This window comes from Eptatretus burgeri, chromosome 9 (assembly GCF_056783735.1).
Source record: "Eptatretus burgeri isolate ZD-2024b chromosome 9, Ebu_testis_v1, whole genome shotgun sequence".
In the NCBI taxonomy this organism is placed as follows: Eukaryota; Metazoa; Chordata; class Myxini; order Myxiniformes; family Myxinidae; genus Eptatretus; species Eptatretus burgeri.
Window position 1 is genome coordinate 56,557,767 of NC_140969.1, and position 25,049 is coordinate 56,582,815.

At 42.0% G+C, this 25,049-nt stretch overlaps 1 protein-coding gene across 38 annotated transcripts in view; it reads right to left on the reverse strand.

Annotated features, from left to right (window-relative positions):
• The window catches only part of LOC147020161 (CUB and sushi domain-containing protein 3-like), a 1,491,173-nt gene that overhangs the window by 72,782 nt on the left and 1,393,342 nt on the right, over positions 1 to 25,049 (reverse strand). For all 38 annotated transcript variants that reach the window (XR_015061662.1, XM_085895237.1, XM_085895221.1 and 35 more), the window contains 2 exons: positions 24,042 to 24,215; positions 1,207 to 1,389 (listed from right to left, as the gene is read on the reverse strand). Coding sequence is in view for 37 of the 38 variants with exons in the window: in XM_085895237.1 (XP_085751363.1) it covers positions 1,207 to 1,389; positions 24,042 to 24,215 (357 nt within the window). In the remaining variant the exon portion in view is untranslated. The remainder of the gene's footprint in view (positions 1 to 1,206; positions 1,390 to 24,041; positions 24,216 to 25,049) is intronic.

The following is a 25,049-nucleotide window of genomic DNA, read 5'->3' on the forward strand; positions in this document are numbered from 1 at the left end:
GAAAATCCTGTCAGTGGACCTTTCATTGTGAGTAATGGCTGGTCAAGGCCGAGGTCATAAGCAAGATGCCTCATCACGCTGGGGCCAATGTGTCTGCCACGTGGGACAGGTGTGAATGCGTAACCCTGTGGCACAGCAGGTTTTACTAACAAGCCAGTGGGGCACACAAATGGTTGTGAACACAGAGAAAGCTAGCAAGTCCTGCAGATATGCCCAACTGTGAGAAATATCATCTGATGCAAATGAGTATGAAGCAAAATTGTTGGGACCAGCATGAAGGGTCGTCACTTTAGTCATGGATGAGAAAAACACAAGGTTCATCAAACACAAGCTTCATGGAAGTCAACAAAATTCAAGCATGGGTTCTTGGTTTTGACCAATGAAGGTTACAGATAACAAACAGAAAAATGTAATGTTTAATTTGAGTCCATTACGAACGGACCATATTTCGTACACCTCGGGCAACACGTGCATACACCTTGCGCAAGCGATTAGAGAGCAAGGGACATCATTAACCTTTGGCACACAGCGGCGGACCCATTTCCACGCTTCCTGCACCCATCCTCTCCATGAAATTCAGTTAAACTTGTCCACAGATATTTTCTCAATGCCCCCTTTACAATTTCCCACAATTCTCGTAATCACTTGCCCCCTGCTCATGTTAGAAGGTGGTTATTTGAAATAACTCGATGACGAATAAGCAACAGCCAGCAAACAGGCCCCTGGGCAAAATTGCATGATTAAGAAATTACATTTTGATGTAATCCAAAGTGCATCCATTACTGTACTGACTTCATGGCTCGAGCTGCAACTGCTGAAGATGTGCAACTGAATTAGTACCGCGTATGAAGTGAATTCATGTACATCGTGATCTACTATCTAATGGGAAAACTGTCTTGCCAACGTTAATGTAATTCACGTTTCACCCATCTCAGAAGGGTGAAACGTGATGCAAAGAAAATGTGTAATCAAGTGCATGCATCAAGATTCATTTTGGAAAAGGATTGAGTTTTGATAGTTAAACAGGAAAAACATGGTGCGTTTGGTAGCATATGTTGGCATTCAAAGAGCGAGTTGATCCAAAAAATGGGAATAAAAAAGATTCTGCACTACATTCGAAATATTTTGCATCTTTCACTCGTTTATAAATACTTGTCCTGTGCGGCAGACTTTGGCAGTTGATAGCCACGACAAAAGGTCACATACCTTTGCACTCAGGCTGCTCACCGCTCCAGTCACCGCTTGGGAGGCAAATCCGCTCAGGGGAGCCGAGTAGCGTGAAGCCAACGTAACAGCTGAATCGCAGGGTGCTCTTTGTGTGGAATGACTGCCCCAACCTAACACCATGAGCTGGTATCCCCGGGTCTCCACACTCCCCGTGGATCTCTCCTGTGGAATACAGCTAGTCATCACCACTCAAACCTTTGGGCCACACTTTGTGAGGTGTTGAACAAGCAATTATTAAAATGTTTTTTGAACTTACTTTATGTCAATGCCTTGGAATACAGGGCTACATGGTCGAGACTGAAGAAGTATGGAAGTCAAAAGCGAAGGCCAACATATTTATCACCGTGTCGGGTGACGTCTTGAGTATATCCATGGAGATAGATATAAACAATGCAGTAAATCTACATTGCTACTGCAAGGATTATCACATGAGGTTCTGTGACATGACGGATGTAGTAACACTGACAAACTGTATTCATGTTATGATGTTCTGCATAATCTTGTTTCTCTTCAACACACTTGTCCAGAGATCAAACAGCTTTTTAAATCCCAGCACAGAAGCCTTCCTTCCAAACTGTCCTTAATGCAGTGGACATGGCTCAGAAAAGCTTCTTCAGCAAATGCAAAATGTCTTCCTCAAGATAGTTTTTCATTTTGTGAATCATGTGCAAGGTAAATGGACCTCAATCCTGGGAATAACATGGGTGAGGAAAGCCTTTGTACTCCCAGGACTCTAACAGATTGTAGACCTTATTTTTACATGTGACACAGCATTTTCATGGAGAGGGGGTCATGTGGTGTTCAGAAGAGATGGACGCTTTTTCTTGTGATGCCTTGTACTGCTACACTCTGTGTAACTGCTTGGTTTAGCAAAATTCCAGTAAAGTCACAAAAATGATGGGAAGCACCTTGTTCATCACTTGCTTGTTTTGGCCTTTTTTGGAAATGAAGTTAGCTCTTTACAATCCGCTGAACCAGACCAGTTCTCGTGCAGTTGTGACACCACGATTTGTCTTCAGTAATGATGCATTTCAAGAAAGTGTTGCCTTCCAGATTAAAATGCCAAACACAGTGTTGACAACAGAGAAAGTCAGTTCAGTTTCTACACCTTCATGAGGGCATGTGGCATCCATTTTAACATCACTTCTCTTTTTGCCAAATACTCAGAGACAAACACAATGTACTGTTGACATGGAATTGTCATTCACTGATCTTGAAGTAAGAGTTTGTTAATAACAGCGACGTTGTTCCTCGTCCAGCAGAACGACACACCTGAAAGTGGTCCATCCTGCACATTCGTTTTTCTTGTCAGAGAGGACAGGACCCATCACTGAACACTTCTCAAGTGCAGAATGAAAGTATGAGAACTTAATATTTAACAGAAATATCAAGCAATATCAAGAAATAATGGCAACATGGATGTTATTTTGAGATCTGGAGACCTTTGCACTTTATGAGTTATGAGTGGGGTGATAGTAATTTTGGGATCACGCTCATATTTGCCGTTCATAGACACACAAGCCAGAGACGTCAAGTGCACTCGTCGGCAGCTCAGAAGAGACTTTTGCTCCCACACCTGTTTATTACAATCAGCACTGTTGGCAGGTGCATGAAATAGTGCTATTGCACTCTATTACAATATTATTGATGCTAGATGATGTATATTCCAAGAACAGGTAATGGGATATCGTATGGGATTTCATAGTGTGCCATAGAACAATCACAATCCCGTAAGCACTGCCCCCCAGAATGGCATGACATCATCCAGCATGGCAAACGCTTTGATAAAAGTCAACTTTTAGTTGGGCTGAACAGAATAAATGGAGGAGTTGCAAGTAAATTAAGACGTCTTAAACGGAATTTTAAGCCATTGTTAATTATGCCAATTTCGTTTGATGACCATATGTGAAGCGGTGACAAAGACGATAAGAAAGGGTTGGAGAGACAGACAGGCATGTTGTCCTATTATTTATATACAGTGGCCTGAAAAAGTATTCACATACATCTCCTACCCAGTTTCTGATTCATGGCAAACTCAAACAGGTTTTCATCAAGGATTCTCCTGTACTTTGCACCATCCATTGTCCCTTCCATCATGACAAGCTTGCCAGTCCCTGCTGATGAAAAGCAGCCCCACAACATGATGCTGCCACCACCATGCTTGACAGTAGGGATAATGTTAAATGGGTGATGTGCAATGCTAGGTTTGCGTTAGACATAACGGTTTGAATTTAGACCAAAAGGTTCAATTTTTGTTTCGTCTGACCACAAAACATTTCTCCACATGCCCACAATATCATTAAGATGTTTTTTGCCAAACTGAAAAAAATATCAAAATATACATTTTGGGGTTCCAAATCATGTGTCCAAATTGTAAAAAAAAAAAAAAACCCTTTGGAATTACCTACCCTTCAGAACCCCTGAGAATTACCCTATATAATTACCCTTTAGAACCCACCAGAATTACCCTTGAGAACCCCTTATAATTACCATTTATAATTACTCTTTAAAACCCCTTAGAATTACCATTTATAATTACTGTACTCTTAAAACCCATTAGAATTACCCTTTAGAACCCCTTAGAATTACCATTTATAATTAGTCTTTAAAACCCATTAGAATTACCATTTATAATTACTCTTTAAAACCCCTTAGAATTACCATTTATAATTACTCTACTCTTAAAACCCATTAGAATTACCCTTTAGAACCCCTTAGAATTACCATTTATAATTAGTCTTTAAAACCCATTAGAATTACCCTTTAGAATTACCATTTATAATTACTCTTTAAAACCCCTTAGAATTACCATTTATAATTACTCTACTCTTAAAACCCATTGGAATTACCCTTTAGAACCCCTTAGAATTCCCATTTATAATTACTCTTTAATACCCATTAGAATTACCCTTTATAACCCCTTAGATTACCATTTATAATTACTCTTTAAAACCAATTAGAAGTACCCTTTAGAACCCCTTAGAATTACCATTTCTAATTACTCTTTAAAACCCCTCAGAATTACCCTTTAGAACCCCTCAGAATTACCATTTATAATTACTCTTTAAAAACCATTAGAATTACCCTTTAGAACCCCTAAGAATTACCATTTATAATTACTCTTTAAAACACATTAGAATTACCCTTTAGAACCCCTTATAATTACCATTTATAATTACTCTTTAAAACCCATTAGAATTACCCTTTAGAACCCCTTAGAATTATCATTTATAATTACTCTTTAAAACCCATTAGAATTACCCTTTTGAACCATTGAAAATTACTAGTGGGTCCGTTGGCCCATTGGACCAAATTTTAATTGGTCTCCAAGGCCTTGTTGCATACCTGCCTGCTGTAATGCTTGAGTATTGGTTTGCTTTTCACAAAGCCCAGATGTGCTTGGGCCAGGGTGGAGATTATATGTTCGTTATTATTCTTGCCAAATGATACTACTATTATTATTGTTGTGAATATTCTTCTTCTTCCTCTTTCGGCTTGCTCCCGTTAGGGGTCGCCACAGCGGATCAACCGTCTCCATTTCGCTCTATCCTCCACATCTTCCATTGACACTCCAACCACCCGCATGTCTGCCCTCACCGCATCCATGAACCTCTTCTTTGGCCTTCCTCTTCTCCTCCTGCCTGGCGGCTCCATCTTCAACATCCTTCTCCCGATATACTCCGTTTCCCTCCTGTGCACATGTCCAAACCATCTCAATCTCGCCTCTCTTACTTTGTTTCCAAACCGTCCTACCTGCGCTGTCCCTCTAATTACACTCATTTCTTATCCTATCCATCTTCGTCACTCCCAACGAGAATCGCAGCATCTTTAACTCTGCCACCTCCAGCTCTGCTTCCTGTCTTTTTGTTAGCGCCACCGCCTCCAAACCATACAACATAGCTGGTCTCACTACCGTCTTGTATACTTTCCCCTTCACTCTTGCAGCTACCTTTCTGTCACAAATCACTCCTGCAACTCTTCTCCACCCACTCCATCCTGCCTGCACTCTCTTTTTCACTTCTCTCCCACACTCTCCGTTACTTTGGACAGTTGATCCCAAGTATTTAAACCAATCCACCTTCCCCACCTCAACTCCTTGCAACTGCACCATACCACCACCCTCCCTCTCATTTACGCACATGTACTCTGTCTTACTCCTACTGACTAACATTCCCCTTCTCTCCAGTGCGTACCTCCACCTCTCAAGGCTCGATTCAGCCTGCTCCCTACTCTCCCTACAGATCATGATGTCATCCGCGAACATCATGGTCCATGGAGACGCCAGTCTGATCTCGTCCGTCAACCTATCCATCACCATTGCAAACAGGAAAGGGCTCAGAGTCGATCCTTGGTGCAATCCCACTTTAACCTTAAACCGGTCCGTCACTCCTACTGCACACCTCACCGCTGTCACACTGTCCTCATACATATCCTGCACGATCCTCACATACTTCTCCAACACTCCCGACTTCCTCATACAATACCACAACTCCTCTCTTGGCACCCTATCATAAGCTTTCTCTAAATCCACAAACACACAATGTAACTCTTTCTGGCCTTCCCTATACTTCTCCATCAACATTCTCAAAGCAAACATCGCATCAGTGGTGCTCTTTCCTGGCATAAACCCATATTGCTGCTCACAGATCATCACCTCTCCTCTCAACCGAGCTTCCACTACTCTTTCCCACAACTTCATGGTGTGGCTTAACAACTTTATCCCTCTGTAATTTCCACAGCTCTGCACATCACCCTTATTCTTGAAAATCGGAACCAGCACACTTAATCTCCACTCCTCCGGCATCCTCTCACTTTCCAAGACTTTATTAAACAATCTGGTTAACAACCCCACTGCCATCTCTCCTAAGCACTTCCATGCCTCCACTGGTATACCATCTGGGCCAACCGCCTTTCCACTTTTCATCTTCTTCATAGCAGTCCTCACTTCATCCTTACTGATCCACCCCACTTCCAGATTCACTATCTCCACCTCTTCCAACCTTCTCTCTCTCTCATTTTCTTCATTCATCAGCTCCTCAAAGTACTCCATCCACCTTCTCAACACACTCTCCCTCGCTCGTCAGCACATTCCCATTTGCGTCCTTTATCACCCTAACCTGCAGCACATCCTTCCCAGCTCGGTCCCTCTGTCTTGCCAATCGGTATAAATCCTTTTCCCCTTCTTTTGTATCCAACTTCTCATACAGCTCGTCATATGCCTTTTCCTTGGCCTTAGCCACCTCTCTTTTGCTTTTCGACGCCACTCCTTGTACTCCTGCCGACTTTCTTCATCTCTCTGACTATCCCACTTCTTTCGCCAACCCCTTCTTCCTTATACTTTCCTGTACTTCCTCATTCCACCACCAAGTCTCCTTATCTTCCTTCCTCTGTCCAGATGTCACACCAAGTATCTTCCTAGCTATCTCCTCACAACTTCTGCTGTCGTTGCCCAATCATCCCACCCATCTTTACCACCATCCAACGCCTGTCTCACCTCCTCCCTAAATTTCACACAACAGTCTTCCTCCTTCAGCTTCCACCATCTGGTCCTTGGTTCAGCCCCTCACTCTCCTCCTCAACCTCACCTCTAAAGTCATCCTACAGACCACCAATCGATGCTGTCGAGCTACACTCTCCCCTGCCACAACCTTACAGTCACTAATCTCTTTCAGGTTGCATCTCCTACTTAAGATGTAATCCACCTGTGTGCACTTTCCTCCACTCTTGTATGTCACCCTGTGTTCCTCCTTCTTCTTGAAATACGTGTTTACCACTGCCATTTCCATTCTTTTTGCAAACTCTACCACCATTTGCCCTTCCACATTTCTCTTGTTGAGACCGTACCTCCCCATCACCTCCTCATCCTCTTTATTCCCTTCCCCAACATGTCCATTGAAATCTGTTCCAATCACCACTCTTTCATCCTTGGATACACTCTCCACCACTTCATCTAACTCACTCCAGAAATCTTCTTTATATTCCATCTCACACCCCATATGTGGGGTATATGCACTGATGACATTCATCATCACCCCTTCAATTTCCAACTTCACACTCATCACTCGGTCAGACACCCTCCTCACCTCCAATACCCTCTTGACATGATCTTCCTTCAGGATTATCCCGACACCATTTCTCCTCCCATCCACACCATGGTAGAACAGTTTGAAACCACCTCCAATGCTCCTCGCCTTACTCCCCATCCACTTGGTCTCTTGTACACACAGTATGTCCACCTTTCTTCTCTCCATCATATCAGCCAACTCTCCCCCTTTGCCAGTCATCGTCCCAACATTCAGAGTTCCAACTCTCACCTCCACACTTCTACCCTTCCCCCTCTCCCACTGCCTCCGGACTCGCCTTCCCCGTCTCCTTCTCCTCCTTTGCCCAGCAGTTGCACAATTTCCACTGGTACCCTGCTGACCACCGGTACCGGTGGCGGTCGTTGGTAACCCGGGCCTCGACCGATCCGGTATGGAAATTCGTTTTGTTGTCCGCATAATGATTTGGCATAGGTTTTTACGCCGGATGCCCTTCCTGACGCAACCCTGGTCGCCTCTTACGACACACAGGGATATGGTACACCTATTCTAACTGGGGCATACACCGGGCCCTGTACAACTGGTGCTCATTTCGCCGACCTCGGAAGGATGGCAGGCTGAGTCAACCCCCTGGTGTTTTCGACTTGGTTTATATATATTTATATATACATATATACATATATATATATACATATATACATATATATATATATATATATATTTATATATATATATATATATATATATATATATATATATATATATATATATATATATATATATATACATATATATATATACACATTATATATATACACATATATATATATATATATACATATACATACATATATTAATTCAGTGTCCCAACGGGGCTTGAACTCAGGACCTCTTGGGTCCCCAGCCACTGCCCTTACCACTGCGCCAACACCAGGCTAAATGATACTACTATTGATGTATTGTTGTGATGTTCAATTACTCACAATTATGTTGTGATGTTGTGATGTTGTGATGTGATGATGTTGTGATGATACCATTTATAATTACTCTTTAAAACCCATTAGAATTACCCTTTAGAACCCCTTAGAATTATCATTTATAATTACTCTTTAAAACCCATTAGAATTACCCTTTTGAACCATTGAAAATTACTAGTGGGTCCGTTGGCCCATTGGACCAAATTTTAATTGGTCTCCAAGGCCTTGTTGCATACCTGCCTGCTGTAATGCTTGAGTATTGGTTTGCTTTTCACAAAGCCCAGATGTGCTTGGGCCAGGGTGGAGATTATATGTTCGTTATTATTCTTGCCAAATGATACTACTATTATTATTGTTGTGAATATTATTTCGATGAATTAAGACATGGTTTGTTACAATGTTATCATTATTTGTTTTTTATTTTGTAAATATAATGCCGTGCCGTGGAAGGACCTATTAAGCTGCTCGATACACCTTAACATGGCATGCATTTAAAACATGGGAATTCTTCTGAGTTCTTTGTAGTTAATTAGCCTAATCAACTCAGGAGATCATGACGATCATTTTGGTGTGTCACATTCCACATCAAAACGTTCCAGTAGAACTCCACAAAAAACATGACACACTGACACACACACACACACACACACACACACACACACACACACACACACACACACACACACACACACACACACAGACACACACACACACACACTCCATTTATAGTCGTCTTGAAGGGTCTACAGGGTCTTAGTGGTCTTGTGGGTCTTTGGCTCTTCTCGGTCTTATGGGTCCTTGGGGTATTTGAGTCTTGTAGGTCCTCAGGATGTTTTGGGTCTCTGGGTCTTTTTATTCCTCAGAGTCTTAAGGGTCTTAAAGGGGCTTCAAAGGTTGAAGGGGTCTCAGCAGTCTAAGGGGTCAAAAGGTACACAATTAAGAGACACAAAAAGTATGACTGACTGACACACACCTCTCATCCATTTTTGGAGAAACACCATGTTGAAGAAACGTTCTTCTTCTTCATTTTTCCGCATGGATGGTCGGATAGAAGTCATCAAGTATTGAAGCGCTTTACCCCTTAAAAAATTGCACCCGTGTCCGAAGGAAACGTTTGGCATTTTAAATATGAAATCGGCAAAGCCTAGAAACTAATGAAACCCTTCAGAATTACCCGTTATAACTAATTAAAAACGGTGGATCAGAAGGGTTCTTCTTCTTCATTTTGACAAATGATGGAAGGAAGGGCAAACCCAAATATTGAAGCGCCTTCACCACTAAAAAACTATGTCAAAAATTACCCCCGTGTGGGGGTGACGGTCATCTCTATAATACCACAAGTTCTCAATGTTCAGTTATGACTGAAGACTACTGCGCAGATTGGTTAAGATGACTCGGCATTTTGGCGCGCGCACGAAATTGTTTTTTGAAAATAAATGCCGACGTTTACATTTTGGGTTTTGAAACTTTTGCACCTTCGGCGGAAAATGTATAAATATAAAAGACTAAAAATGTGTTTTATATTTATATTTCATTTCTCTTTCCTTCCTTCTTTGCGAATCGCATTGGCGTTTTTGGCCATCTTCCAGATCACGTGACGATTAAACGGGAAGGAAATTCAAAAATCTGTCCAGTTAGATACAAGATAATATTTTTTACTATCATAATCAATAAACAGTTGCCGAATATCTTGTAGAATGGCAGACTAGATAGGTCTTCAAAATGGCGATTTTTATAACTTACGTGACCTCGTGACCTTGACCCTGACCTTGAACCCGGACAAAAGTTATATCGTTGTGCAACACTCATCGACCTCTACCCACATACTAAGTTTCATCAAGATTGGAAAGAAAAATTGTTGATGGACGGACGGACGTACGGACGGATGGACATTTGGTCCGGCTTTATTAGGTCATCTCGGTAGATATGACCGAATAAAAAAGTGATATTTGGGGATTTTTTGTTGATATTTCACATGAACATCCATTGCTGGGAAGATTATTTTCAGTTAGTACAGCAGATTGTACAATTTAGTACACCGCACTCAAGTTGTGACACATTCCTTTCCAGGACTTTCAATACAAGTGTTTTAAGGGGTGGTGTCACTCATCATGTGTCATGTAACGAGCAGTTTACCCGAAACACCCTTACCCGTGCTGCAAAACCAGAGAATTCACGACCCCCTTTAAACTCTCTGTCATGTCATGGAGTTTCCCAGAATTACCCTTATCACTCCAGTTGCTCTCGTCCCTCTCTCTACATGCCACACTTTTCTGATCCATACTCCTCCCCCCAGGCCCAGTGAAACCGAGTCGAGATCCTGACATATATTTAACGGTGGTGCAGCACAGGCATGATGGGCCAATTGGCCTCCTCATGCATCAAAAGTGCTTGTTAAGATTTATCGGTCTCGCATCGATGCGGTCACAAACTTCATCGCGACCCACACACATCATCAGGTTTTTATATTTGTGTGCAGCAGAGCCGTGTCTTCAATTCATGCAACAGACAGCACTTCAAAAGTGCTGGAAAACTCCATGGAGCCTGACAGGGAGGTACAGAAAGACCTCCAAAGAAAAATGATGCAGCCAACCATAACAAGCTTTCTAAAAAAAAAACCGTCAACCTTATCAATAAAGGATGTTTATTAATGACTGTCACGATGCGTCATCCCCTAACCCCCTTTTTCCCAGAAGCCCTTTAATTCAATCTACGCGAATTTCTTAAACACGCCGCTTTCCTGGAACGTAAACCCAACGTACGTTCATGGAGGCTCTCCTGTATAGTATACTATTACACCATTCCTCCTTCACAGCAAGGGTAGCTTCATTGATGGATTGTGATTGGTTGACTCTGGGCCATAAGACAGTGTAACGGGACGTCCCAGAGTGAATCGGCGTTTTGGGGAGGCCATTGTCGATTATAAATTATGTTATCCTCAAACCATATTCAGCAGACAAAGCAGTGTGGTGAAGTACATTGTCATGCTGGTCGACGTGAGGGCACCCATTGTGGTCTTACATCAAAGCCGGTGGTGGAAGCGTTGTCCAAAATGTCACGAGTCAGCTTTATAATGTGTATACTGCTTTGCAATGTGGAAATAAAATCCAAATGCAAGTTAGGAGAGTTCATCGGGTGTGCTGTCGCAATAATTTTTAACAAAGTCATGGATATGTGAAGAAAACAAAATGCCAAGAACTGTCGCCAATTACTCCCACGAACCAACAACAATTACTATTTTGCAACTGCGAATAAAATTATACTATATGCGAGAAAACTAATACACAAGTTGAGATTTTGAATGCAAAGGTCATGTGATCCATTGGTTGAAGTAACTGAGAATAATTTCATGATAGTTTCAAAATTGAGAACAGTAATAAGAAACATGGTTCAGCTAGAACGTCACTCGGTAGAACGCACATCTCCGCCAGGGTGAACGGCTTACGTTTTGTATCCTGCTGATAGGCTGGATCTGGATTCGGACCTGAACCAAAATCTAATCGGCTTGTTCTGGTCACCCAACCAACTCGTCCACCAAGTTTTGTCTGAACCCGTCCACAACTTTTTGAGATATTGTGCTACATATCGTTTTGGCCCAATCTCTTGATAGTGAAGAATCACTTAAACAATTATAGTATCTGGATCCAGATCTTCACTAAAATGGAATCAATTCATCCTTGTCACACACCCAACCTGTCCACCAAATTTTGTCCCACCCAATCTGTCCACAGCTTTCTGAGATACCCTGTTCATAGACAAACAAACAGGAGTGAATACATAATCTCCATCCACCTTATGGAGGTAATTACTTAATTTAAGTTTTTTTTCTGCTGGATTTTTCACACAATTTTGTCCTGCTGGTCCATATTTTCAACATTGTCAGACCTGCTGTCTTGCATTTCCTTAGCCCCAGCTATTCACAGTTGACTGAGAAAAGCCCAACATGATGGAGATGCAAGTGAATCTCTGGCACCCATTAACCATTCCCATTGAAGGTCATTCAGCTAATTGCCTCATGGAGTTTCAATTCCAATGCTTGTCCCACACCTTTCCATAGAACATGCTGTTTTCGGTGTGGGAAAAATACGGACGTTAAGTTTGGCAGGATTAATTTCAACTTTGGGTGTGCTGTTCCAACGGTCATATAGTGTGTATCACCATGAGGCAATAGGTGACATTATGATCGAACATGCAGGGATTTCTTTTCATTTGGCCAGGGTACAATATTCATGCAAGTGTGATGGAATTATAACAGAATGTAGTGGATACATTTCCGTACATATGATGTTATTTGTTTGTGAACATGACACATTGAAAAAGCCTCAAGTGAGTCGATGCAGCTGAGCCGACAAGCTGTAAGCTGAGCATTTGCCACTTTGCAACAATGCATGATTGCAGGACATACAAGTATTGCTTTCTTAGGCAAGGAGGGCAATTAGTGAGAAAAGTAATTCCACAGATTGATGAACCAAACGCAGGGTCAGGTGAGCGTGCAGCAGGTGTTAAGCAGCACGTCTACGTCGTCGACTGCATGCGGAGCAGCGTGGATAGTTGTCAGATGCCGCAGAGCGTTACACCTTTTACCACCGCACCACTGCAGTTCGGCAATCAGTTAGGTAGATGCACCGAGGGATCGTAGCCGACATTGTTAATGACAAAGATTGTGAGGTCAATGATGATCATTCCGTGAACTAAAACCATGACATCATATCACTCGGTTATCAACTTAGTAAGTCGTCCTCAGCATGAGCAGCACATAACTAATCTGTATCAACTGTTGTCATAATGATTACAACAGCGAGTGATTGACGGCACAGTGTAAAATGAAGTGAACATACATTGTGAATGTTGTGTTGCAGAGATACATTAGATAACGGGAATAAAAAAAGTAAGTAACATAATCTCGAGTTCAGTTTTGACGTTCACTCGTGAGTCCAGGGGTTTTTGTTTCACATTGTTTCAATAAGTACTCACAAATTGCTTATTTTGTACTTTTTCATTTCATTTTAAAATCTCAAAATGCTCTTCTTCCATTTACTTCTTTCACCAACACAGGTAAAACTAGAAGGGCACTCGGTAGAGCGCATACCACCGCCACGTAATGCCTGATCCATGGGAACATATTTCGCCCAATACATTTTTGAAATATCATGCTTTTCAGTATTATGTCGTTTTTGGTCCTTTCTCTCAATTGTGAAGAATCACTTAAAAAATTAAATAACCTTCGTATCCAGATCCGGATTCGGATCTTTAGCAAAATCGAATCAATTCGTCCTTGCCACACACCCAACCGATCCACCAAGTTTTGACTGAATCCATGCACAACTTTTTGAGATATCCTGCATACAAACAAACAAACAAACAAACAAACAAACAAACAAACAAACAAGAAGAAGATGACATGCAGAGCACGATACTTGCAAACCCCATAAAACAAATTTCAAGTTAATTGGATGAAAATTGAGGAATTTATAAATCTTACCTTAGTTGTTGACCTTTAGCCTATGTTGACCTTTTTGTCGATGTTGATCTCAAAAATAATTGGCTGTTTGAACTCAGTGACCTGAAATATAAATCCTCTTCAAATTTCAAGTCAATCGGGTGAAAATTGAGGATTTTATAAATACCACCGTAGTTGTTGACCTTGGGCCAATGTTGACCAGTGTGACCACTCCTCATTTTCAGAAATGCCAAGGTGAGTGAATGAAAAAAGCCAATAATTCACAAGGTTTCGGAAAAGCGATGATAATAGAAAACCTATACGCCAAGAAAACCTATAGAAAACCAAGATGCCAAGGTGAACAACCAATAGCCAAGATCTTATGAAAAAAGCCAAGGAGTGGTCACACTGATGTTGACCTCAAAAATAATTACTGGTTGGATGCAGTGACCTGAAATATATATCCTCTTCAAATTTCAAGTCAATCGGATGAAAATTGAGGATTTTAGAAATACCACCTAAATTGTTGACCTTTGGTCTATGTTGACCTTTTGACCTTTTGACCTAAAAATAGGCCTCTTCCTTATGAGAAACTCTACCATGTGGTGAAGTTTTGTAAAGATTGGTTTAAAATTGTGTCCTGTAGGTGGCAAACAGACAAACAAGGGTTAAACATAACCTCGTTCACCTTCGGTGGTGGAGGTAATAAGTAAAAGTAAAGCAAAAGGAAAGATAAAAAGATAGGGTTTTAAAAATTCGGATTTAAAAATTGCAAATGATGATGCAGCGATAGGCTGCTGGTCAGTAGCTTATTTGTGTTGGCATGGTCACCTGCTTGGAACATGACAAGCTAACACACCGAGGTTGACAACGTTGGCAAAGTCTGAAATGGTCGCAAGATGATTTCCAACGTTGGTCCAACGGCACCCACACGGCATAAAAGAGTTGGGACAATGGCCAAGGTTGGGCCAACGTTAACACAACGTCAGTGTGTTAGCTGTGTGACGTTCAATGCTGGCAACGCACAAGCTCTCACGACGTCTCTCATCAATGACTGGCAATCAAACGATCAGGACCAGCGATGAAAGACCTGTCGTCCCTGGAACCCGTTGGGTTACCTATCTGCCATACTCTTTCATGGGAGTTACATATCACGAAACTAGTGACAAAGGCCAATCAACTTATTATCTGCAGAAGTAAAATAATTAAATAATTATATCGAAAAATACCTTATTTATGAGAAAAAACGACTAACTCATCCTACCTGTTACTTCTTTCCTTCACTCATTCTTTATTGGATTCGCTATATATGCTAGATATCCCTTATTGTCGGGTTTTGCGGCTGTGTGTGTGTGTGTGTGTGTGTGTGTGTGTGTGTGTGTGTGTGTGTGTGTGTGTGTGTGTGTGTGTGTGTGTGTGTGTGTGTGTGTGTGTGTCTGCAACGCGAGGCTCCACAGCACGAACCAGCGAACCGATTTCGATGAAACTTTGCCAACAGGTGGAATATATACTGGGAATGTGCGCGTTTGAATTTCGTTGCCTAGCAACCACCCGTTGCTGTGCAGCGGCCGAAAAACCGCGCAAAGTATTTTCAATACTTGTCCTTCAGTTTTGAATGTAGAGAAACGAGACTTCGGAATGAAACACTTCGAGATATTCAGAAAATTTTCCTCGAGCCGATTTTTGATTGAGGTTTTATTTTTCAAATGGTAGTCCTTCAAAAATCGGGTCTATTTGCCATCATTTAAGGTGTGTATACAGTGTTTGTAAGGAACGATACCGTCCTTCCACCTTCGATCTCTCCTCGATCCAAACGTTATTGACCAAAGTGAAAAGGATCCAAAATAAATGGAATCACCGGCATTTCTGTCTTTGTGAATTTCTAATAATATGTTTATTTATTTTCCAAAAACGATTCCACGACCCACACACCACCTTCAATTATTTATTTATTAACCGAAAACAATTCTACGACCCACACACCACCTTCAATTATTTATTTATTTACCGAAAACAATTCTACGACCCACACACCACCTTCAATTATTTCTTTATTTACCGAAAACGATTCCACGACCCACACACCACCTTCCATTATTTATTTATTTACCGAAAACAATTCCACGATTCACACACCACCTTCAATTATTTATTTATTTACCGAAAATGATTCCACGACACACACCACCTCCGATTATTTATATATTTACCAAAAACAATTCCACGATCCACACACCACCTTCAATTATTTATTTATTTACCGAAAACGATTCCACGACCCACACACCACCTTCCATTATTTATTTATTTACCGAAAACAATTCCACGATTCACACACCACCTTCAATTATTTATTTATTTACCGAAAACGATTCCACGACTCACACACCACCTCCGATTATTTATATATTTACCGAAAACAATTCCACGACCCACACACCACCTTCAATTATTTATTTATTTTCTGAAAACGATTCCACGACCCACATACCACCTTCAATTATTTATTTATTTACCGAAAACGATTCCACCACCCACACACCACCTCCATTTATTTATTTATTTACCAAATACGATTCCACCACTCACACACCACCTTCAATTATCTATTTATTTACCAAAAACAATTCCACGACCCACACACCACCTTCAATTATTTATTTATTTACTGAAAACGATTCCATGACCCACACACCACCTCCAATTATTTATTGATTTACCGAAAACGATTCCACGACCCACACATCACCTCCAATTATTTATTTATTTACTGAAAACGATTCCACGACCCACACACCACCTCCATTTATTTATTTATTTACCGAAAACGATTCCACCACCCACACACCACCTCCATTTATTTATTTATCGAAAACTATTCCACCACCCACCCACCACCTTCAATTATCTATTTATTTACCGAAAACAATTCCACGATCCACACACCACCTTCAATTATTCATTTATTTTCTGAAAACGATTCCACGACCGACACACCACCGTACGTGCAAAAAAAAAAGAAAAGAATTGTGACGTCAATCGTAACATCATAACACCGTGTCCTGTCATTGGTTGTTAAATAAATGGCCATAACTTGGGAACCACTTGTCCGATTAATATCAAACCTTGAAAAGGCACATCCACAGGGCCCCAGCAATATACCTGGCAAGTTTCAATTAGATCAGACCAGTGGTTGTCGAGAAACAGCGGACACACACACACACGCACGCACGCACGCACGCACGCACGCACGCACGCACACACACACACACACACTGCTGGAATTATAGATCGATGAGAAGACCAGTTTGCAGAGTGTGTGAGCATATAACCATTAACTATTCCCATGATGTACATATATATGTCCCACTACCCCAGCAGTACATCCTGCTCCCCCTCCGCCCAACGTACGTCCTGCTCCTCCAACACAAGTCACATATTCCGTTCTCCCTCCTCTCCCTCCCCTCCCATTCACCCCCCCTCATCCCACCATGCTTCCCACTTCCACGCACCCCACCACGCAGCTCACTCCTCCTTTCCCCACAACACGTCCCACTCCCTCTGCAACACAACCAACCCGACACTCAACCCACTCTTTGTCTCCTCCTCCGTCCTGCCTCACAGTGTGTTCCATCAATATTAGAGGTTTCTGTTCTAACACTTCTGATTTCTCTATCCAGATTGCTGTTGCTGCTCCAGACCTTCTATGTTTAACAGAAACATTTCTTTCCAAGGATATTTCTGATTCCTCTGTCTCACCGTGGTGATTCTCATTTCTGCTTTAACAGGCCCCTCCACATCCTGGAGGTGATGTTTCTGCGTATGTCAACAACTCCATTGCTCGTCGTCCATTATCCTTAGTAACCCTTCCAAGCCCTCTGCAATACCTCTGGCTGCATATACCACCCTGCAACCACCTAATTACAAAGTCTGCATGATACACCATCCATCCAACAATGACTAGTCCACATAGCTCAATTTCCTCCAACATAGATGAATATGTAATCACCCACCACAACTCTGTTTTTCATATGTTGCAATTTCAACAGTCACCATGCCAGCTGGCTGGGTGTTGGCTCGGTATACTTCCCACCGAACGTCTCTTGTTCCTCTTCTGCCCTGTTGGCTCTTCTGATAACTTTCTTGTAAAGGGTCATATCTCTCTTGCGATTGTAACAGAGCAACCTCAACAATGCAGAATGTGGCTATTCGCACAGGCAAACTGGGAGGGACTTCAATCTGCCCTCCTACAAAGGAATATCCACAGCAACCTGATATTGATTCCACCTGGGAATACTTTCACAAAAGTCTGCTTTCTCTCATGCACCAGTTTATTCCACGACTTCACTCTCAATCCTCTCGATCCTGGAACATTAAATCCGATGGTGCAGCTTTGCAGTTCACCACACCGCTTTCTCAGTAGAGGGAAGCCAACCCCAATGTGGCAAACACTAGTTCATTCCGTACGAATCGCAACAAGTCTGTCCATCCTTACACATGAAGAAAAACACCATCTTCCAAATCCCAAGGATGAACTCTCCAACAAGTCTCCTTCCTGAAAATCATAGTGGTACCTTCTCAAATCTGTCTCTGGTGCATGCTCCTCCATCCGCCCCCACTCCCCCACCTCGAATACCATAACTACAGCCTCCTCTGCCTGAGATAAGGCACAATGTACAAACTCTGCATTTGTCTCCAAATCTCATGTACCTGACCCATCCCACTTTGTCCCCATCTTAACGCTTTGTACGTTGTACCGACACGGACTTTGCATCCTCCTTACCCGAGAAGGTAGAGAAAGGTCTGTCTTGCCTTGCCCATGCTTCCGTGACAGGCCCAGATGGCATCAGTGTCAATGTTCTCAAATACTGCTCTGCTGTTTTGTCTGCTTCCCCTTTATCTGCATACTTAGTCTGTTCTTCTCCTTCCATCCTGAGAAAGCTTGGAAAAAGCATGTTTCCATCCTGAGAAAAGCCATCAAACATCATCTTAGAAATCTCAAGGTCGAACTTTCCAACTACTCGCCTTTCTTTAATCCAAGTGTTGGTAATGCCTTGTCAAGCCTGTCTCTGGTGTATGCTCCCACTCTGTGGTGTTGCACATTGACTGGACACTAAGAGGGTGCGATTAGGAAGAAAGAGTTCGGGGTGAGAGGTCAGGAGGTGTGCAGTGCAAAGCTTGTTACATTCCGATGTTCGGTTGAATAAAACCGTTGGAGAAGATTGAATTCCTCATTCTTGGAGTATTTTACGACACAACACACTTGCAACCGCTCTCTCCCATCATTCAACTCAAATGGCTGTACTGGAGACTCTTCCACATAAACTGTCTTTCCCTCAAAATCTTATGCACCCAGCCCATCAGATATCATTATTACCTCCGCCACCGAAGGTGAAGAAGGTCATGTTTTCACCCCTTTCAGTCTGTTTGTCAGTGTACAAGATATCTCAAAAAGTTGTGGACGGATTCGGATGAAACTTGGTAGACATGTTGTGTGTGTGATACGGAAGTTCGAAGTGTTTCAATTTTGGTGAATATCCAGATCCGGATCCGACTACTGGAGTTTTTTGTAAGTTATTCTTCACCATTGAGAGAAAGCGCCAAAAAACGGTATTGTACAGTATAGCATGATATTTCAAAAACGTATTGGGCCCAATATGTTCTCGTGGATCAGGCATTACGTGGCAGAGGTATGCGCTCTACTGAGACCAACTGCCAACTGCCATTGGACATGCACCAACTGCCGTTGGACCAACGTTGGAAATCATCTTGCGACCATTTCAGACTTTGCCAGACTTCTAGTAGAGCAAGTGCTTTTGAAAAGCATGAAGACCAGTGGTGGCCTCACAAGAGTGTGAGGAATGATGGAGCAACCTCTGACATGGGTGCTGTCCATGCTGGCTTGTGGTGAAGTCAACAAAACCATGCGAGAGCTGAGCATGTTTCCATCCTGAGAAGTCAAAGCTACAACACAAGGGAGCAGAATAAGGACATGACAAAATCTTGGCAGGCTCTCGTTTGGAAAGACACAAACAGTTCTCAACTATCGCCAAGGTCGGAACTCCTTCACTCACTGATCCAAGTTTGCAGAACATCTCCACTGGTGTACATGCACACAGCACTGTCAATGTGGACATGGCAACGGCTATTGGAAACACCATTCCAGATAACATGGCTTGGAAAACTGCTGCAGATTATACATACAAGAGAAAAGACCAGGTTGTCACACAGGAAGTCCTCTGTCAAGATTGATGATGAAGCAGGGCAGGTCGAACCACAACCCCTTTTCCTGTGGCTCATGTTAGCTGCAAAAGCAGAGGATGACCTGGAGACTGTCTTCAACAAATTATGCATTCACCTGCCAGCCCTCTTTGATTCCTCTCAACTGCTTCAAAGACCACAAAAGCTAGCTGATGGCATCTAGGCCCTTTTGACACCAGGCATGGGGTAACTGGTTAGATCCAGTATGCATTGGATGTTGAGAGGCACTCATTCAGCACATTGCATGGACACGTTTGAACCACATACAATGACATCTTCACTTTCTACACCAAGTGTGTCAAAAAGAAGTATACACAAAAGCAATTGCCATGTTGAGTGGCTATGAAGGCACATCCACGAAGGACATGACACACCAAAAGTTAGTCAAAGGGTAAACTGGAGCAACCGCAACATTTGCAGAGGACATACATGTCATGATGAATAAGAATCAATTTCTGTCCAACAAGACCAACGACCACAATTTAACACCCTCAGCGAACAGTTGAAGAGGAATAACTCACAGACACATCATACTCCAGGAGATGCTGACCTTCTCATTGTGCAGAGAGCAGTGGAGTCCATTACAACTACCAATGCTGTGCTTGTTGGTGATGATATATCAGCTGATCCTACTCTGCTACCATGCAAGCAGAGATTCTCACAACATGTTCTTTTGACCAGAGCTAAAAAAAAACAAAGGAAACCAAAAACCTTTGTGTCTGGAACATGAAGGCCGTCAAGGAACAGCTTGACCATGAGGTCACATCCTCTTTCTGCATACTGTGCTTGGTTGTAACACAACCTGTCACCTCTATGGAATTGGAAAATGAGCTTCCTTAAATAAATTCAAAGAAAGCAATCACTTTTGTGAGCAAGTCAAGGTGTTTCATGCACCGTCAGCTTTCACCCAATATGTTTCTGCTGCAGGATAGCAAGTCCGAGAGAGCCTGTACAATGGGAAACCCAGAGAAGCACCCGACTTCCTGTTGTATATGAGGCTCTGTGAGAAGGTGGCTTCCAGTACCTCTCACATTGAACCACAGAATTTACCACCGACATCAGCTGCATCAAAGTACCACAGCCTCCATGTGTATTATTCGGTTCACCAGTGGAACGGCTCTGGGGATGAACTTCTGCCAGAAGAGAGAGTGAAGGAGCACTTGTCTCTGTTCAGACCAACCTGCCTCCAACTCGCAATGAGCTCCTCTGGGTAATCAAATGCAACTGTCAAACTGATTGCAGCAGTCAAAGATGTACATGCAAGAAACATACCATGAAATGCTCTCCTGCATGTGGCATCTGCAGGGGCTCTGACTACATGAACTCAACCCAGCTGACATACGATGACGATGAAGATGATGATAAAAGTGGATAATCAAATATACTGTTGCATATCTGATTAGTCACTCTTATATCTCTGATAATGTTCAATGAAAGAGTTTTTCTATATCCTGTGCTGTCTATTGGTCCTTTTGCTTTATTTCATAGTTTTATGTTATAATTCTACAAATATCTATTTTCATTTTACAATGTTGAATTCAATGTTATTTTCCACCATGAAAGATACTGCAATATCTAGTAATAATGAATAAAATAATTGACGGCCCATGCGGGAGTCTCGCTGTGCTTTTCAATGTATAATGTGATATGTATGCATGTTTTGTTCTCTTTCGGTAGACTGATCGATCCGTTTGGGGATGTGTCTCGAGTGGGCTTTCAATTCTTCTTCCCCCACCCCCTCTTCCCCACCTCCCGCTTTCCCTTCATAAAAAATTAATAACGATTCGAGTGAGGTGATTTTAGAATACGATGTGCAAAATGATGTACGCAAGACATTTCATTTCGAGATTTTTGGGGATTTGACCGATTCTCCCCTTATAAAAATATGAGTTTGGGTGTGGTCATAATATATGACTGATTTTCAATATTTTCCCCTTGGCAGATTAAATAAGACTTTAAATATGTCATGGAGGACACACTCCTGAGTATGAAGTAGTTGAGAGAGTTTCTGTTGCAATTTGCATGAGGTCAAGCTGCATCGTGTTTCAACTAGAATAAAGCGGTGATGTTCCAAACGGATAGATAAAAATAGCACCGCAAAGCGGCCGTAACCCCTCAGCCCCTTGACGCAAACCAATTTCAAGATGGTGGCCATATTTAAAATTGCAGCGTGCCCATTTTCAAAAGGAACCTTCCACTACTCAACCCCAACACACCCTGCAAAAATGGATTTAATCGGACAAGGCGTTCTCAAAATTGACAGAAGCCAATTTCAAGGTGGCTGCCCTAGCCACCATATTGGATATCGGATTGTGCTGTATATCGAAAGGAACCTTCCTCTAACCACCCCCATTATACCCACATGAAAATAAAATCAATCCGTCAAGCCGTTCTCAAGTTATTGTCCAGAAACAAAATTCAAGATGGCTGCCCTAGCCGCCATATTGGATATCGCAGTGCGCCGATTTTCGAAAGGAACCTTCCTCTACTCAACCCCAGCACACCGAGCAAAAATGGATTTAATCGGACAAGGTATTCTCCTCAAAATCGATGGAAACCAATTTCAAGATAGCTGCCATGGAGGCCACATTGAAAATTGCAGCGCACCCATTTTCGAAAGGAACCTTCTTCTACTCAACCCCAACATACCCTGCAAAAATTGATTTAATCGGACAAGGTGTTCTCCTCGAAATCGACGGAAACCAATTTCAAGATGGCTGCCATGGAGGCCACATTGAAAAATTGCAGCGCACCCATTTTCGAAAGGAACGTTCCTCTACTCAACCCCAACATACCCTGCAAAAATTGATTTAATCGGACAAGGTGTTCTCCTCGAAATTGACGGAAACCAAAAGTTGACAGACGGACGGACGCCCACCCGGACAAGATGGCTGCCATGGAGGCCACATTGAAAATCGCAGCGCGCCCATTTTCGAAAGGAACCTTCCTCTACTCAAACCCAACATACCCTGCAAAAATGGATTTAATCGGACAAGGCGTTCTCCTCGAAATTGATGGAAACCAAAAGTTGACGGACGGACGGATGCCCGCCCGGACAACGTCTCTGATGACAATACCCCTTAGCCAATTTGGGCTGAGGGGTAAAAAGGGAGGAAAGGGTGGATATGAGAGGGGGCAGTGGTTAAAAGGTCCACTCATTTTGCATACTCAACAAGAAGATGACCCTTTGTGATAAAGTGAAGGTTATTATGAAGAAGTTGAGGAACATTCAAAGGACACCACCCCCCATGCCAAATAAATAAATAACAAATCCTCTTGCGGGCGACATTGCCAGGGTGCCTTCGGCATCCGGCGATGCCACTGTGCTGTATGTGGAGATGGAATTGGGAGGGAGCGGTGCACTTCTGAGGTTAATATGTACAAATGATCCTGACTCGCTGTGCAGCATATGGAGACGGATTTGGGGTGGAGCGGTGTACAAGAACTGATTAATTCATTGATTAACTACATAATTAAAATAAATTATCATAAAATAATTGATCTCTCAATCAATTGCCTAATAGCATACCAAAACTACTGCTGTTTCTTCCGCATCTGTAACTTTTTGAAAATTAAGCATTTCATCGAAAAATGAATAATTCATCGATTAAGTGATTAATCAAGAAATCAAAAATATCCTTTAAATTAAAATCACTTGGTCACCGTCATGTCGAAATATCACCTTCCGAGCTCAAAATATGCCTGGGATATATTTCCGAGGATGAGAAATAAAATAAATAAGTAATTAATAAATCCATAATAATTAAGTGATTAATCAATTAATTGATTAGGAATTTGGACTTTGTTCAGTCTCAATTAATTGACTAATCAAAAAATATAAAATAACGTTTTGCCAAAGCAAATGTTAACTTTTGTACCCAAATTTCAGCTTCTTAGCTCAAAGATGGCTGAGATATCGCCTGGACAAGTAAACAAGCAAACAAACAAACGGAGTAAAAACTGAGTCCTGCCTTCCTTTGGTGGTCGGCGGTGACGTCATGCATCGCATGGATTATAGAATTGGGAAGAAGCACTGTACAATAATGATGATTGTTTAATAAAGTTAATATTTGCTTATGGAGGTGCCACACTTACCCACACAGTGTGGCTGTGAACCGCTCCAGCGCCCGTCTGCCTGGCATGTTCGTGTTGCATTTCCAAGTCGGACAAACCCCTCAAGGCAGCGATAGGTCACATGTGCTTCAAACCCATAAGAGTGTCCATGTAAAAATGCCCCAGGAGGAACTCCTGGTCGACTGCAGTTCACCACTGGAAAAAGAGCATGGATCAAAGCCATTAATTGATGATTATTGATTTTTGAAATAAGTTTTTAAGAACATTATTCATTAATATTGAACATTCATGCTTTAAATTCCCATTCCACCATGGAAAGTCTTGAAGAAAGCTCAGAGAATATTGTACCAGATAAAGATACATCTTAGCCCTCCCACCCCTACCCAACCTCACCTCCAATTATAAAGTATAATTAAAACCTCAGGCCAAAAAAATGAAAAGACAAAAGTTGTGTTAAAAGTTCTACATGACTTTCCAAAAGTCATGCAACTCATATTGTGGTCACTTGGATTGCCCATAAGACACCACCACCTTACATTCCAGGCACGTTCAAAGTTTATATTTTTTCCCCAGTTTGGCACAAGTTTAAATTACTAATTTATTTAATTTGTTTTCTCTCTAACTTTTAGTTATTTTGATTGTTTTCCAATCGATTTCACATCGGCCTATAATACTATCTTTTGATGAGTTTTTCTCAAATACACCAAGAGACCTTAAATTTTTTGAAAGCATTGCAAATTTGGAGAGGATGCTGGCAAGTTTTTATGATGATGATGATGATGATGATGATGATGATGATGATAATGATGTTGATGATGATGATGATTTCTTTCCAGAGTGTCGATGTTGCTGAAACAGTCTCTTAGAGAGGGTTGTGTTTCATGTTGGTTTGCCATTGTCTTCATTGCGGTCGGTGAAGGCAGGAATTTGGAATTTGTTCAGGCGACAGCTCACTGACTCTTCACGAAGGGCACCGTGAGATCTTTAACATCAACCAATTAAAACTGGCAAACATGACACCCAGTTTCA